This window comes from Gymnodraco acuticeps, unplaced genomic scaffold, assembly GCF_902827175.1.
Source record: "Gymnodraco acuticeps unplaced genomic scaffold, fGymAcu1.1, whole genome shotgun sequence".
In the NCBI taxonomy this organism is placed as follows: Eukaryota; Metazoa; Chordata; class Actinopteri; order Perciformes; family Bathydraconidae; genus Gymnodraco; species Gymnodraco acuticeps.
The window spans coordinates 617,704-631,676 of NW_022990042.1; the positions used below are offsets into that span (position 1 = coordinate 617,704).

General features: G+C 42.1%; 1 protein-coding gene across 1 annotated transcript in view; it reads left to right on the plus strand.

The window, feature by feature from the left end:
- Nucleotides 1-3,834: 3,834 nt before the first annotated feature.
- Nucleotides 3,835-13,973, plus strand: part of LOC117545638 (cadherin-12-like) — an 82,775-nt gene continuing 72,636 nt past the window's right edge. Inside the window, exons 1-3 of the mRNA XM_034215490.1 lie at nt 3,835-3,952; nt 5,842-6,009; nt 6,165-6,352. Coding sequence (XP_034071381.1) covers nt 5,868-6,009; nt 6,165-6,352 — 330 coding nt within the window. The 5' untranslated portion in view covers nt 3,835-3,952; nt 5,842-5,867. The remainder of the gene's footprint in view (nt 3,953-5,841; nt 6,010-6,164; nt 6,353-13,973) is intronic.

The window sequence follows — 13,973 nt, forward strand, 5'->3', positions numbered from 1 at the left end:
TTCTGATCTTCATCTAAGTCACAACAATAGACAAACACAGTCTGCTTAAACTAATACCACACAAACAATTATATGTTTTCATGTTTTTATTGAACACACCATGTAAACATTCACAGTGCAGGGTGGAAAAAGTATGTGAACCCCTAGGCCAGGGGTAGGCAAGTCAATTTGGCCGTGGGCCAACTTTTTGCTGAGCCACAAGATGGCGGGCCAGAACATAATCAAAGCCTAATTCAAGGAATTGATTTTGGTAAGATCGCACATCACCCCTGTTCCCCGGCTCTGATATTGCTGATAACCCTCCCCATCAACACTCTGATGCGCAGTCAGATCCGCTGATTGGTTCACTGATGATATAGGTGCCCAATCCAGAGCCTCTGGCTAGACCCGCCCAAAGGGAGGCTCGTCCTCTCTAGCCCCATTTCAGTCCCAAAGCCAGGGCTATTATCTGTATTTTAACAGACGTATCTTTTTAAATTGAGGTGTATTTATTGTTCTCTTCAAAGTAAATTTTTCTCTGAAATTGTAGGGAGGATGGTCCTCCCTTTCCTCAATGGACGAGCCTCCACTGAGTAAAGTTATTAACTAGGTAGCAGTGTTATTTAACATACTTTTATTCTGATAAGTATTGTCAAGTTCTCTGGGTTTTTGGCATTTATATGAGTGTTTGCCCACATTTGAGAGGCTTGAGGGGCGACAGAGGACACATGGACTACTCAAATCCTTTTTCCTTAATCTTTATTTCAACTTTTCAAGGACACATTAGGATTCTTTCAGGTTGAAAACCTTTAAAAAATACCAAAGGACAAAATAAATCAATTACAGCATGTTTTGCTTTGCAATTTAATATATTATAACCTAAATTAATCAGTAACCAAGTATTTTACTCAAACTCAATGTATTTAATAGTTAAATAAGTACTTTAATTGACCTGGTTCCCCACAACCACACATTTGCCATATGTGACCCGCTCTATCGAAATCAGTCGAAAGTCGCAACGGCTCATTTCAAAATAAACGTGGATTTGCGTAAAAAACTAGTTTTTCAGGGTTCGGGTGTTTTGTTTGATTTCAATTAAACAAAGTCTTGGCTTTCAGAATATGGAACTTTTATTTCCAAAATCACACGATAAATACATGTTTGAAGCTTGTAAAGGGAAGATGACAGCTCTCCCTAGCCACTCTGCTCTTCCACAGCGCCACTTCCCCTCCCTCCGCTGACATTATGAATGTAAGCGGTTATGTCAGGACAGAATTTATTTTACCGGACACATTTGAAACTTATCGGTCATGTTTCAATAATAATAATAATAAGAATGGTGTAGCAAAGTTTCCGTTAGCAGGTAATCACCGGACTATGACCGGATATGCTGATGTTTAAAACTCAGTTAATGGGGCTCATTTTTATATTTCTTCAGTTTATAATCGTTACAGATCGAAAAATTCAGATTCATTTTTCAATAAATGATTCCACAAACAACAAACAACATAATTATTACATTCAAACAAACTACTTTTAGTAGATGAAGTACATTATTCAAAAGTTTACATTAACTTTGGATAATAACACGGGAGAAACGGATCCTCTCTTTTCCCCTCTCCCTCCCTCTCTCTCCTGACAGCCCGTCAGTTTCTCATGCAGCGCGCTAAATAGTGGGCGGGGCTTCAGGTGATTATGCAGCAGCTGATCTGATCTCTCTCTCGGGTCCGGTTACACTTCACTGGCGTTTATGTACATATCGATCAGATCCAGCTCTCCTGATCGGCCTTTATAGAGAGCACCGATCAAACTATTAAGAGTGAATATCGGCCGATAATGACCGGCGGCTGATCGATCGGAGCATCCCTAATTATTACCAGACATTTTGACCAGCAGGTTTTGAATTTACCGGGTTTTAATGTATTTTACCAGATAAAAACCGGTGATTACCGGCTAACGGAAACCCTGATGTGCGACTCTCGGTCCTATGTTGTTAAAAAAAAGAGAACATTTTTATTTTATTTTTGATTCTCAAAATTACGGGCCAAATATTATTGCTGGCGGGCCAACAATGGCCCGCGGGCCGCCTGTTGCCGACCCATGCCCTAGGCTAAAAACTTCTTCAAGAGCTAATTGGAGTCAGGAGTCAGCCAACCTGGAGTCCAATCAATGAGACGAGATTGGAGGTGTTGGTTAAAGCTGCCCTGCCCTATAAAAAATACACACCAGTTTTGAATTTGCTATTCTTAAGAAGCATTGCCAGATGTGAACCATGTCTCGCACCAAAGAGCTCTCAGAAGACCTACGATTAAGAATTGTTGACTTGCATAAAGCTGGAAAGGGTTACAAAAGTATCTCTAAAAGCCTTGATGTTCATCAGTCCACGGTAAGACACATTGTCTATGAATGGAGAAAGTTCAGCACTGTTGCTACTCTCCCTAGGAGTGGCCGTCCTGTAAAGATGACTGCAAGAGCACAGCGCAGGATGCTCAATGAGGTGAAGAAGAATCCTAGAGTGTCAGCTAGAGACTTAAAGAAATCTCTAGCACATGCTAACATCTCTGTTGACAAATCTACGATACGTAAAACACTGAACAAGAATGGAGTTCATGGGAGGACACCACGGAGGAAGCCACTGCTGTCCAGAAAAAACATTGCTGCACGTTTGAAGTTTGCAAAAGAGCACCTGGATGTTCCACAGCACTACTGGCAACATATTCTGTGGACAGATGAAACCAAAGTTGAGTTGTTTAGAAGGAACACACAACGCTATGTGTGGAGAATCCAAAGGGTTCACATACTTTTTCTTGCAACTGTACATGCTTGCTGGGATCCCCGCTCAATGGCATAACATCAACATTTGCAAGTAAACTTATAGCCCTAGCATGCCTTTCAACTAAACGCCTCGTTCTTATGAACTGGAAAGTCAGAAAGCCCAACTGCTTCAATTTAAATAGATGGCTGGAGGACTTCCTAAACATCTTAAGTATGGAAGAAGCTGCTTTCTCCCTGTTATATTTGGTTAAGCCAGACAACAGGCTTTGGGATACGATAAGGGATTTCCTGGACCCAAACTATCTCGGCTGCCAATAATAAATATACTAATTATAATAATATTAATAAATAAAGAGAAATAAGCTATGAAGAAACGAATGGTAATAATAATGAAAGAAGTTAAATTAAATGGGAAATAGGTGAATTAATCAGAAAAGGAAGAGATGTGTATGTGTGTGTGTATGTGTATATATATATATATATATATTTATTTTACTATTTATTTATACATTTTTGTTTTTGTTTTATAATAATAATGAGGAAACTATGAAGTATATCTATATTATGAAGCAAATCATGAATAAATACAATGCCATATGCATACATAAAATGTAACTGACACTGTAATCCCCCCGGCCCCCACCCTTCATGTCCTATTTGTGATGTGTGTGAGCCACGTCCTTGTCCGTATGTTTTTGTCTTTGAAAATGTTTAATAAAATATAAATGTTAAAACAATCTATTGTCCATTGTACGCCCGAGTATTCATATAAGCCCACTCAAGTTTCTTTGGTTTTATTAAAGTTTTAAATGAGGTTGAGGCTCACAGCAGCCCTTTACATATGGCATTTACTCTGGGTTTTACTAAAAGGATCTCATTATCTCTAAAAAGCAATAATCGTTGTTGTAATGAACTAATGATAGAAAAAAACTTGAATTTCTGATGAAAACAAGATAATGATTTTCTCCCCAAGATTATAACCTTGTGATCTCAATTTCCAATACAAAGATGTGTTGGTTGGTTATGTTGAAAAGGGAAACTTATAAGCATGTGTGTGTTTCTGTGTGTGTGTTTGTAGGAACCTATGTGACCCAGGTGGCGGCCACAGATGCAGATGATCCCACGTACGGTAACAGCGCCCGCATCGTGTACAGCATCCTTCACGGCCAGCCATACTTCTCTGTGGACCCCAAGACAGGTGAGACGTTGTAGCCCTTCTACATGACATTTTCCATGACGAACCCAGAGTTAATCAAACAGATGTGGGACTTTAGTGTGAACCCACAGCTCACACTCCCTTTTGTCAACAAAGCAGACTCACCAGGTCATGATACTGAGAGGGGCTCTCAGAGTGAGTCCTGCACCGGAATTCTATAACATGTTCAGAAAGGCACGTTAATATTTTTAGTCCTTTAACAGACAACCGATCAGAAATGTTTCTGAACATGGAGTGTCATGTTGGATTTTCCATGAGGAGCAGCATGAGTCAACATCCTGCCTCCTTAAATCCAGAAAGCATCAAGGACTAAGGCATGAGACAAACTATACCTCTCTGCTCAGAGCGGTAGCATGTTGGAAGCAAGCCCCCAGGAAGTGAGCCGGCAGTTAAAGCAAATCTTTATAGTGGCCAAATGGTGGTACAACAACTTCCGTATCAGTCATTTAACGTAATTTGGCCCAATAATACTCTTTTTGGAAAAGACATGTCGGTAAATAATTGTATGAGTTTTCTTTTAGGTACATGTAGATCAACTACCATGGATCCAAACGTGTGTAGTCGTCATTTAAATCATTAGAGGCTAAAAGTTGTAAAAGTAGCTAAAAGCAGAATCCAGAGCTATTTTCCCTCTCTATTCATTTGACTGAGCCAAGACCGGCCATGATGGAGTGGATTAGAGGGCCAAATGGCCTGTATCCATCCATCCATCTATCTATATATTCCTAGTCAACCGCTTATCGGCAAAGGGGCGTGGAGTTACAGTAGCAGTTCTGGAAGGGGTTCCAAAACTTCTCTTTCTCTGGCCACGTTAACCAGCTCTGTCTTGGGAATTCCAAGGTGGTCCCAGGTCAGGGTGGGGATATAATCCCTCCAGCTGGTCCTCGTTAAGTCATTTAGTATTCAACCAAAGAGGTTGACCAAGCTTTCTTCCGCTAAACACTGAACAACTCAAACTCAGCGAGTTCCAACACTTGCGACTCTCTCAGCAGAACTGCTGGGTCCTCTGTAACAGCAGCAAGAGGAGGTTCTGATGGTCCAGGATCAGCAAATAAATGGTATAGAATAGGGGCAAGTGCCCCTATAACACTGAGCTTTGCCCATTGTGTAGAGCTTGTTATCATGTGTGATTGAGTTGGAGCAAAGACTGTGATTTAACTTGAGCGGCAGTTAACAAGAATGTGTTTTGTTTAGTGTTTAATTATATCGTAACATTTTAACCAAGTTACTTAATGTTCTTTTGTTGTACGTCATGACTTTATACTAACCTCAAGATGTTAAAATCTCTAACCTTGTATTTTTCTTATTTGTCCCGCATTGTGCCTCTCTAATTAAATAATTATCCATAGCACGGCACCCTTGATGTACCTAAATTAAAGAATGAGTTTTGTGCTAAAAAGGGTTTAAAGGATATTTCCCTTTCAAATGGATTTTCACTTGATAATATAGTTATCCTCATTTAATCAAGTTTAAAACTAGAACATGTAAAGCACCACAGGTCACCCCTCTAACAACTGAATCACAGCAGGGAATCTTTACTCCACCTTGCTTTAAATACTTTAAGGACCCTTTCAGTTCTCTGTCCTTCATCTGTATATTTAACCGCCCTTGCCCTAATCACTTCGTTCTTTTTTACTCTTCAAATGGCTTCTTCTGATGTTTTAACTCCATGCCAGTTCATTCCTGATCAAAGGCTGCCAACAGAGAGGCAGGGGGCATGTAGGCCTAATTAGAGCTTCATTAAAGTATGAAGTACCATAACATTGTGTCCTAATGAAGGTCAGAATCCACAGTATACTGTATGTCTGTCCTTCTATGGGAGGTCCATTATCATAAGGAATACCCGTTTCAAACCTCTCCTCTTCCTCCAGGAGTGATCAGGACTGCTCTGGCCAACATGGACCGGGAGATAAAAGGGGAGTATCAGGTTCTCCTCCAGGCCAAGGACATGGGAGGTCTGCTGGGGGGGCTGGCCTCCACCACCACCATCAACGTTACCCTTGGAGACGTCAACGACAACCCGCCTCGCTTCGCTAAGAGTAAGACCGTCTCCACAATGAGGCTGATGGGTGATTGTTGGATGGATGAAAGGGTCTTTGATTGTTGTGACTGATTAGATGATGCTTGATGTTCTTTCTTGAACAACCCTTAATTTATTTTTGCCCTTTTCCCCTCTCTTCTTCCATGACCTCAGGTATTTTCCACCTGCGGGTGCCAGAGTCTGCGTCCATGGGCTCGGCAGTCGGAGGGATTCGAGCCTACGACCCGGATGCTGGTGCCAATGCAGAGGTGGATTATACCATTGTTCCAGGAGAAGAGGGCAACATGTTTGACATCATCTCTAGTGGCCAAAGTCAAGAGGGAATTGTAGTCTTGAAAAAGGTACTTATGTCATCGACTGTTCATTAACTGCTTTTGAAACAAATACATTTACTTTACTAGCTTGCATGGTGATTCCCAAAACATTTCCAGATCTCCAAAAACACACTGGAGCATTTAGGTGGAATCCTTTACCAAAAATGTAGAATAACGTTTATTTCCAAATAACTAATTCCATCAGTACAACAAGAGGCACATTAGCATTTTTTAGATTAAGTAACTTTAAGAAACAGCTGTCAAATAAGGTTCCTTCCAATTGATGGTGAGGTAAGAAGAACTGAAAATGTGTAATAACCATGACAGCTTGAATACAGCTCTGTTCTAATGTGATAAAACATCTAGACATTCACCCTGGATACATGGAGAACACTCTCTTTACATCAGACAATAATGTTGCGATAATAGCAACCTGTACATCATTCAAAACACTTACAGTGAATAATTAATATGGCATACGGAAACCCAGTTAATGTCCCGCAACATAAAGTTTCATATAATGTGTAATGCATTTTTAATACAAGTATTATTACGTTTCTGGGTTCTTAATAGTGTCGTCAGACTGGCTTTGGTGGCTATGCTAACATCATCCATGTAATAACAGAGAACATTTATTTACGTCACTATGTTGCCAGAAATGTTGTGGAGATTCTCCTGCTGAACAAAACGTGATAAGTATCATAAACATGACTTGGCTAGAGAGTTTATTTTCTAAAATATGTCAGAATCCAGTGGCAAAATCCCATTGCTTTTTGTCAAGGGAGCCCTTGCGATGCTAACTCTCAGGTCGGCTTGGAAATACACAGTGGCGGCGCCAGAGTATTTTTGTTGGGTAGTTTATGGTAGGGCTAACCCATTCAGTGGTGGGGCTCGAGTCAGTATTTGTAATGTAATTACATACACGCTATATCGAACCCCTTGACAGTGAAACGCCACGCGTGAGGCTTTTATTAGCTTTTATTAGTCTCCTTTTATCAGCTAAATTACATCGAGAGCAACAGGTGTGAGTTAAACAATACAATAGCCTATTCTGTTAATTCCACGTTGTTACAACATGCTACGCAGCGGCAGAAACAAGAAAAGTTGGCATATAGAATTGACACGGAGAGGGGGAGAGAGAGAGGGAGAGAGAGAGGGATAGTGAGGGAGAGAGACACACAGACACAGGTAGTTGGTTGTTGTGGTTGGAAGCGAAAATGTCAATGACACGCTGGACATCCAGTGCCTTACTCCTCTGCTTATTGATAGCCAGCAGGCCCAGGTTGCTGTTCCGTGCATCACCACTGCTGTTTCTTAGATAATTCTTGATGCAACGGAGACAGGAGAAGCTGCGTTCGCAGCCAGCAGAGGTCACAGGCAGAGTCAGGGAAATGCATATGAGTCTGTGTAAATCCGTAAAGGCATCATTGTAGGGTCGCATTAAAGCCAGATATTCCGCTGTGTCCTTCAGTTCATGTCCCTGTTGTTTCTTTCTTTCCAGTAGGCGCTTAACCTGGTGTAGCTCTGGGGTCAGGTTCTCTTCCGTCACTCCATAGAACTTGGCCATGGGTTGCAGACATTTATTGTCTAAGAAGGATGCATGTTTGGGGCTAAGTGCCGAGACTCCGGATAGGACACCACCGGCCTCGGTTGAGAAACGTCTTCTCATTTCATCCACAAGTCTGTAATTTACTGGGTAGAAACACTCTGTCCGCAGCGCATCTAGGGATGTAACTGGTCTGCGTTCGATTTGGGCTTCCACAACAAACTCCTGTAGATGTCGAGGAGGCTGTGCCTGTCTCCTTTCGGGTGTCTCATTGTGATTTACATTGGCTTTGGTGCACAGGTCGCTTACTCTGTCCCGAATTTCCCTCCATGACTCCTCTGCACGTCTGTCTGTCAGTGTCGCTATGACCGAATCAGCCAAGTCCATTGTGGAGGACAGCTCATCAATTAGTCCACTCACCGCTCTAGCCTCCGTTTTCCTCCGCGCATTGGGCTGAGACATGATCTCTGTAAATGTTGCCTTTACTGCAGGCAGTGATTTGCGGATAGCCACCAGCGCTGTATATTGACATGACCAGCGTGTTTCCGATTCAACTGGTTGTGAAGTTGGCTCCATTTCTCTCTGTTTCTTTATGAAAATATCATGGCCAACTGAGTTGGCGAAGAAGTTGTACAGCATTTGTACAGTTTCAAAAAAGTAGGCTGCTGCTTCAACGTTGAGGACCACATCAACATATATACAAAGCATTTGGCACCTCCTTTTTAAACTTCTGCTGTACTCCGTTCTTGCATCCCGACATGACAGCAGCCCCATCGTAACACTGTCCAACACACATGTGTTGGTCGATGTTGCATTGGCTGAGCGTCTGTTTGATGGTACTGAGGAGCGAGTCGGCGTCCAGGCCCTCTTTTGGATTTTGCTTTTGGATGTCTTGATGTGTGTATTTAGCATTTTGAGGATTGTTGTTCAGTTTCATTGCTACAGTCACGTCAAATTCACCAATTAAGTGTAGCAGCTCTCGGAAGTTTCCCCTATTAACCGAGTTCTCCTCACCCTCCTGCTCCCGGTGACCTCGCTGTGCAATGCCTTGACATGCAGTATAACGTAAGGACATCACCACGGCCTTCATGTACTCACGGTTTTCTTTCACAAGTTTTAAATGACCTGCATCAATCATGTTTCCCAGTCTTGAGCCATCTTTCGTTGTCTGTTAAAATTAAGCCCATGCCTCCATGGCAAACCTGTGTGCTGCACTCCCGTTGTGTTTTTTGAAAGCTCCTGTTGCATTTTTCCAGTTTTTAAATCCATTGGTAAAGGCAGGCTCGGAATGGAATCGCTTCCCAGCACCCAAAAAATTACGACAGGCAAAGCAAAACACTGAGTCAGCTTCAACTGAATATTCGACCCAGCTGTATGTGTCAAACCAGGCCCCATTAAAAGACCGTTGCTGGCTTCCAATCTGTCTTGACGGATAATGTTTTCGAATTGGACATTTTGGTCCATCTCTGGGTCCTTGGCTAATGTCGCTAGCAGCCTCAGTTCCTTGGCTGATGTCGCTAACGTTAGCGGCTTTCTGCTCCACATTTTCCTCATCTTCGCCACCTCTGGCCTCTCCAATCCCGTCGGGTCCCCGCTGGCTAGCATCCTCTTCAGGTGGGTTGTGTGACTCTGGCACTTGTTCGACTTGTTGTACCTCAATGCGAGGATGTTTAAGAACAAATCTATCCATCCAAAATATACAATTAATCCTAGAAGTTCTGCTGTCTGTCTGCAATTTACTCGGCGCGAGTTTGGGGACTTTTCACTGTGAATGTGACATATCAGTAATGCATGATGCAGCAGACCCAACGTTTCGTTGCTCTGATTGGCTGTAGGTCTATTCAAATTTCATTCGGAGGCATTTTGATCTGACCGCGCGGCCGCGCTGATATTATAACGCGAGAGAATTTCCACACCTTTAGTGTATAAAACTCCCCCACTACTTAGACTATTCCTTACACCCCTCTAGCATAAGCCCGAATGGTCTCAACCATATTGCGTCAGTAACGTGCACTTGTTGTTACAGCAGGATCATTTTGTGTGTTGTGGACACGACCGGTAGATTTTCGCAATCCGTGTTCTCAACATGCTTACTTTAACATAATTTTTCATGGTCGGGCTAAGGTAGGGCTAAGCCATTTCTTGGTATGGCTATAGCCTACCCCAGCCATACCCTGGCGCTGCCACTGGAAATACATTATCACTCCACCACTCACCTGTTTTATTGTGATACTCACGCTGGCATTGCTGAGAAAAGCAGCTACGTAAACACTGACGTCATGACGGGGCTACTACTAGTCAGTTAAGAAAGGTTCTAAGTGGTTCCCAAAATGCTACAAAGCTAGCACCCGCACAAAACTAGAAAGCAACTAATTTCAGTGGAAAAAGGGCTAAACTGTAACCAATCTAAAAGCATAAAGCCAGCATTGTCCGATGGATGTGTTGTGACTTTTATAAATTAGTCATCAAATAGCAAACAAGAACCAAAGGCAACTTTTGCAAACACCAGCATTTGGTTATTGATTTGAGAGTCGGAGGAATTTGCTGATGTGGCTGTGATCCCATTCTTCCTCTTAACCTTCCATTTTACCAAGCTTTTAGGATAAATAACGTGTTATACATTCATGCATGCAACAAAAAACATTCCATATTTTGCAGCCATTGTATTTTAGTGCTGATTTAAGTAGGAAGAATAGGGAAGGGAAAAGAAAGAGGAGGGAGTAGAGGGCATTAGAAGGAAAACAAATAAGGGAGAGATCATTTGGATTTCTAAACTTGAACATAAGAGACTTGCCTTAGGAGGATCACGGCAGTTTAAAAACAAAATCAGATCTCAGAGCGTTCTTTCAAAGGAGTCATCTGAGGACTAAAGAAAACTTCGTAGTTAATGCTGCGTCCAGAGGGAAACCATGTCACATCAAATCAAGCGCTTTAACATAGAGAGCAGAGACTTTTATTTCAGACTGTCCTCTAAATCAGAGCTGACACCTCAGAGTCTGTCTGAGCACAATACTACCAGCTACTGTTCTTATTTTTTAGATCCATGAATCTGTAGTTCTCAGAACATTCTGTCTCTGCCCCTTGTTTGAGACAAAGAGGCATCTGTCAAGGTTAAGTTAATTAAAATGAGATGTGCTGAATAATATATGGGCTAAGCTAGCACACATTGCCTTAAAACAGTCGGTTCAACTTCACATTCAGTATCATTTCGTGTTAGCAAAGTGAGTGGGAATGTTTAAGGTCAGGCCTTTGGATGAGATAGTGTTCCTCTGAATGCATGATTACATTTCTGACAGGGTTGACTAGGGACTAAAGTTAAAGCTAAACGTAGGTGTTTAGCTCAGTTAAGCTGCCTTCATAGGATATTTAGCAGAACCTTACGCTGAGAACAGCTTGTTAAGATTTGCTATGGTCACCTCCCCTGCTAGCTTGCGCTGCCTCAGACAGCTGTTATCTGATTGGTTGAGCATGTCAATCGAGGTCAAAGATGAAGTCATTTGAGGTTTGAGTGTAGTAATTTGTGACAATTTCCATCAGTGCGCGATGTTGTCTCCTCAGAAACAAACATGCTCTGTCAGCACAGAGCAGACTGAGCGCTGGTCACATGAAGTCCGTCGGTCTCAGCAGGATTAATGACATCTTTTAGACAGATATTCATGAAACCTGATGAAAGGATTAGGGAGGACCAATTCAAATGTAAAAACCGATATGATTCGGGGGGGCTTTTTTGCGAACAGTGCAACTTTGCTGCAGTCATGTGAAGGGGTTGGGCAATATAGCCAAAATGTCCATTCCCTTAAACAAATGATTTAAAGTAGCCTAAGCCCAATTCATCACTTGAACATTTTCTACTAACTAACTAACCAACCAACTTGATCTCTTTAACATTAAGAAATAAACTATCATTCAGATGTGACTTTGTGTACAGAAACCATACATCATTAAAAAGCCAGCTTGCTTTATTTAAATGTGTAGCTGTTTGGGCTTCATGTGCATTTTATGTCAAATAGATAGCCCATTACAGGTTCTGTACTTTAACTCCTACAAATGTAATCTGATCAATTTCAAAATTGTGTCAGTACTATCTTAGACCTTGAAGATCAAAAGTTATTAAAAGCTTTGCTCTCCGTCAAACGCCCTCCCAGTCAAACAGGAAGTAGCTTTAACTCAAGCATATATTCATATATACAATATGCAAAAAATGTCTCATGAATGACAAGAGTCTAGGCCTGAAAACATCTACACGCCAATATTCACTTATCGACATATGTTACCTACTTGGAACACAAAGTGTTTTATAAATCCTTGCTAATGCTATAAAATGTAGTTTTAATGTGCTTATTGTAGATACATGTGTCCGGTACGTGTAACATCACCACATTCAACTCATTCATATTTATATATTTGCACGTTTTGTGCTCCCATATACATATTATCCGAACATTTGTGCAAGCATCGATGCAAAGGCGTAGGGTCTTCAAAATACAACACATGCTAGTTATTTCTTTACATTATCTTTTAGTAGAGGCGGTTGAAAGGGGGGTGTTTGTGGGAAACCACAATATGTGTGTTTCCCACAGGGCTGCTGGGAGTGGATGAAAGGCGGAGTCGTTTGTGTGGGCTGAAGACGTGGTGGAAATTATTTCTGTTTTTCTCTCCGGTAGTATACCTGGCAATATAATAGCCTGGTGCTTGCCTTCTAGAGAATTCCTCCACTTTAAGAAGTAAATCTAAAACATCCGTATATTTGGTAAACTGTACATCAACAGTGGAGCTCAGGGATGTGCACAGGTGTGAGCGTCATGAATCATGATACAAACTGAGTGTGATATGTGTATGAATGTCTTTGTACATTTGGCAGCTACATTTCCATATCAAATGGTCTCCTGCATGTTTCTCCTGTCCACTCACTCAGAGACGCATGAGGAAGAATGGAAATCAACGTCTCTGTGTCCAAATCAATCAGTGTCCTTGGACATCAATAACCAACACACTGCCTTTTGATGTGTCTTCTGTGAGGACTTAAAGAGCCTGTGACAGCCTCCCAACAACTGTTGTGCAATGAAATATTGGGCTACTAGTAATCTCGAAAACGTCAGCTTAAAAAAGAAGGTGCGATACCGTTCCGATAAATATCAATAATTTCGAACATCGCGGGGAAATTCCTTCGACTCATTTTGAAGTTTTGGGGGAAGCCAGAAGTGACGTCAATGCGGGAACGCTTCACTGTGCGGCGAGAGAGCCAAACACGGACAAAGTGTGTTGTCATGCGTAGAAATGGTGAATTACTGAGTTTAGGCACGTTAATAACGTTGTAATGAAGTTGACTACAGTATATTCATATTTGTCAGTGCTTTCATGTCAATTCGGCGAACATAAACATAAATGATCGTGGTGAAGATGATTAAATTAGGATTAAAAATCGGTAGTGAGAGCTGCTGAATTTCCTCCCGTCGGATGTGATATAAAAACAAATCGATTATTTTTGTAGTTGTAAACTCAAGTGGATGAAACTACATTTATTAGTGCTTTCATGTCAATTCGGCGAACATATGATACACCCGCCCCGCAGCCGAACGACTAATCCATGCCTTCATTTCCTCCCGCCTCGACTACTGCAACTCACTTCTTTACGGCATCAGCACTACATCCCTCAACAGACTCCAACGGGTTCAAAATGCAGCTGCACGTCTCCTCACGCATACCAAATCATGGCATCACATCACCCCAGTCCTCAAAGACCTCCACTGGCTTCCTGTCTCCCATGGCATCAACTACAAAATGCTGGTCCTCACCTACAAAGCCCTCCACCATCTGGCCCTCCCTTATCTCACAAACCTTCTCACTCCTTATCAACCTCCACAGTCCCTCAGATCCACCGCAGCCGGACTCCTATCCATTCCCACATCCACACTCTGCAGCTTTGGGGACAGAGCCTTCTCAGTGGCAGCTCCTAGGCTCTGGAATTCCCTACCCCAAGATCTCCGTGACTCTGAGTCCCTCACAGTCTTTCAGTCCCGCCTCAAAACACATCTTTTCAACTCTGTCTACCCATAAGCCCCCCCCCCCCCCCTCTCAATCAACTTCCTCTTGACTGCCTTT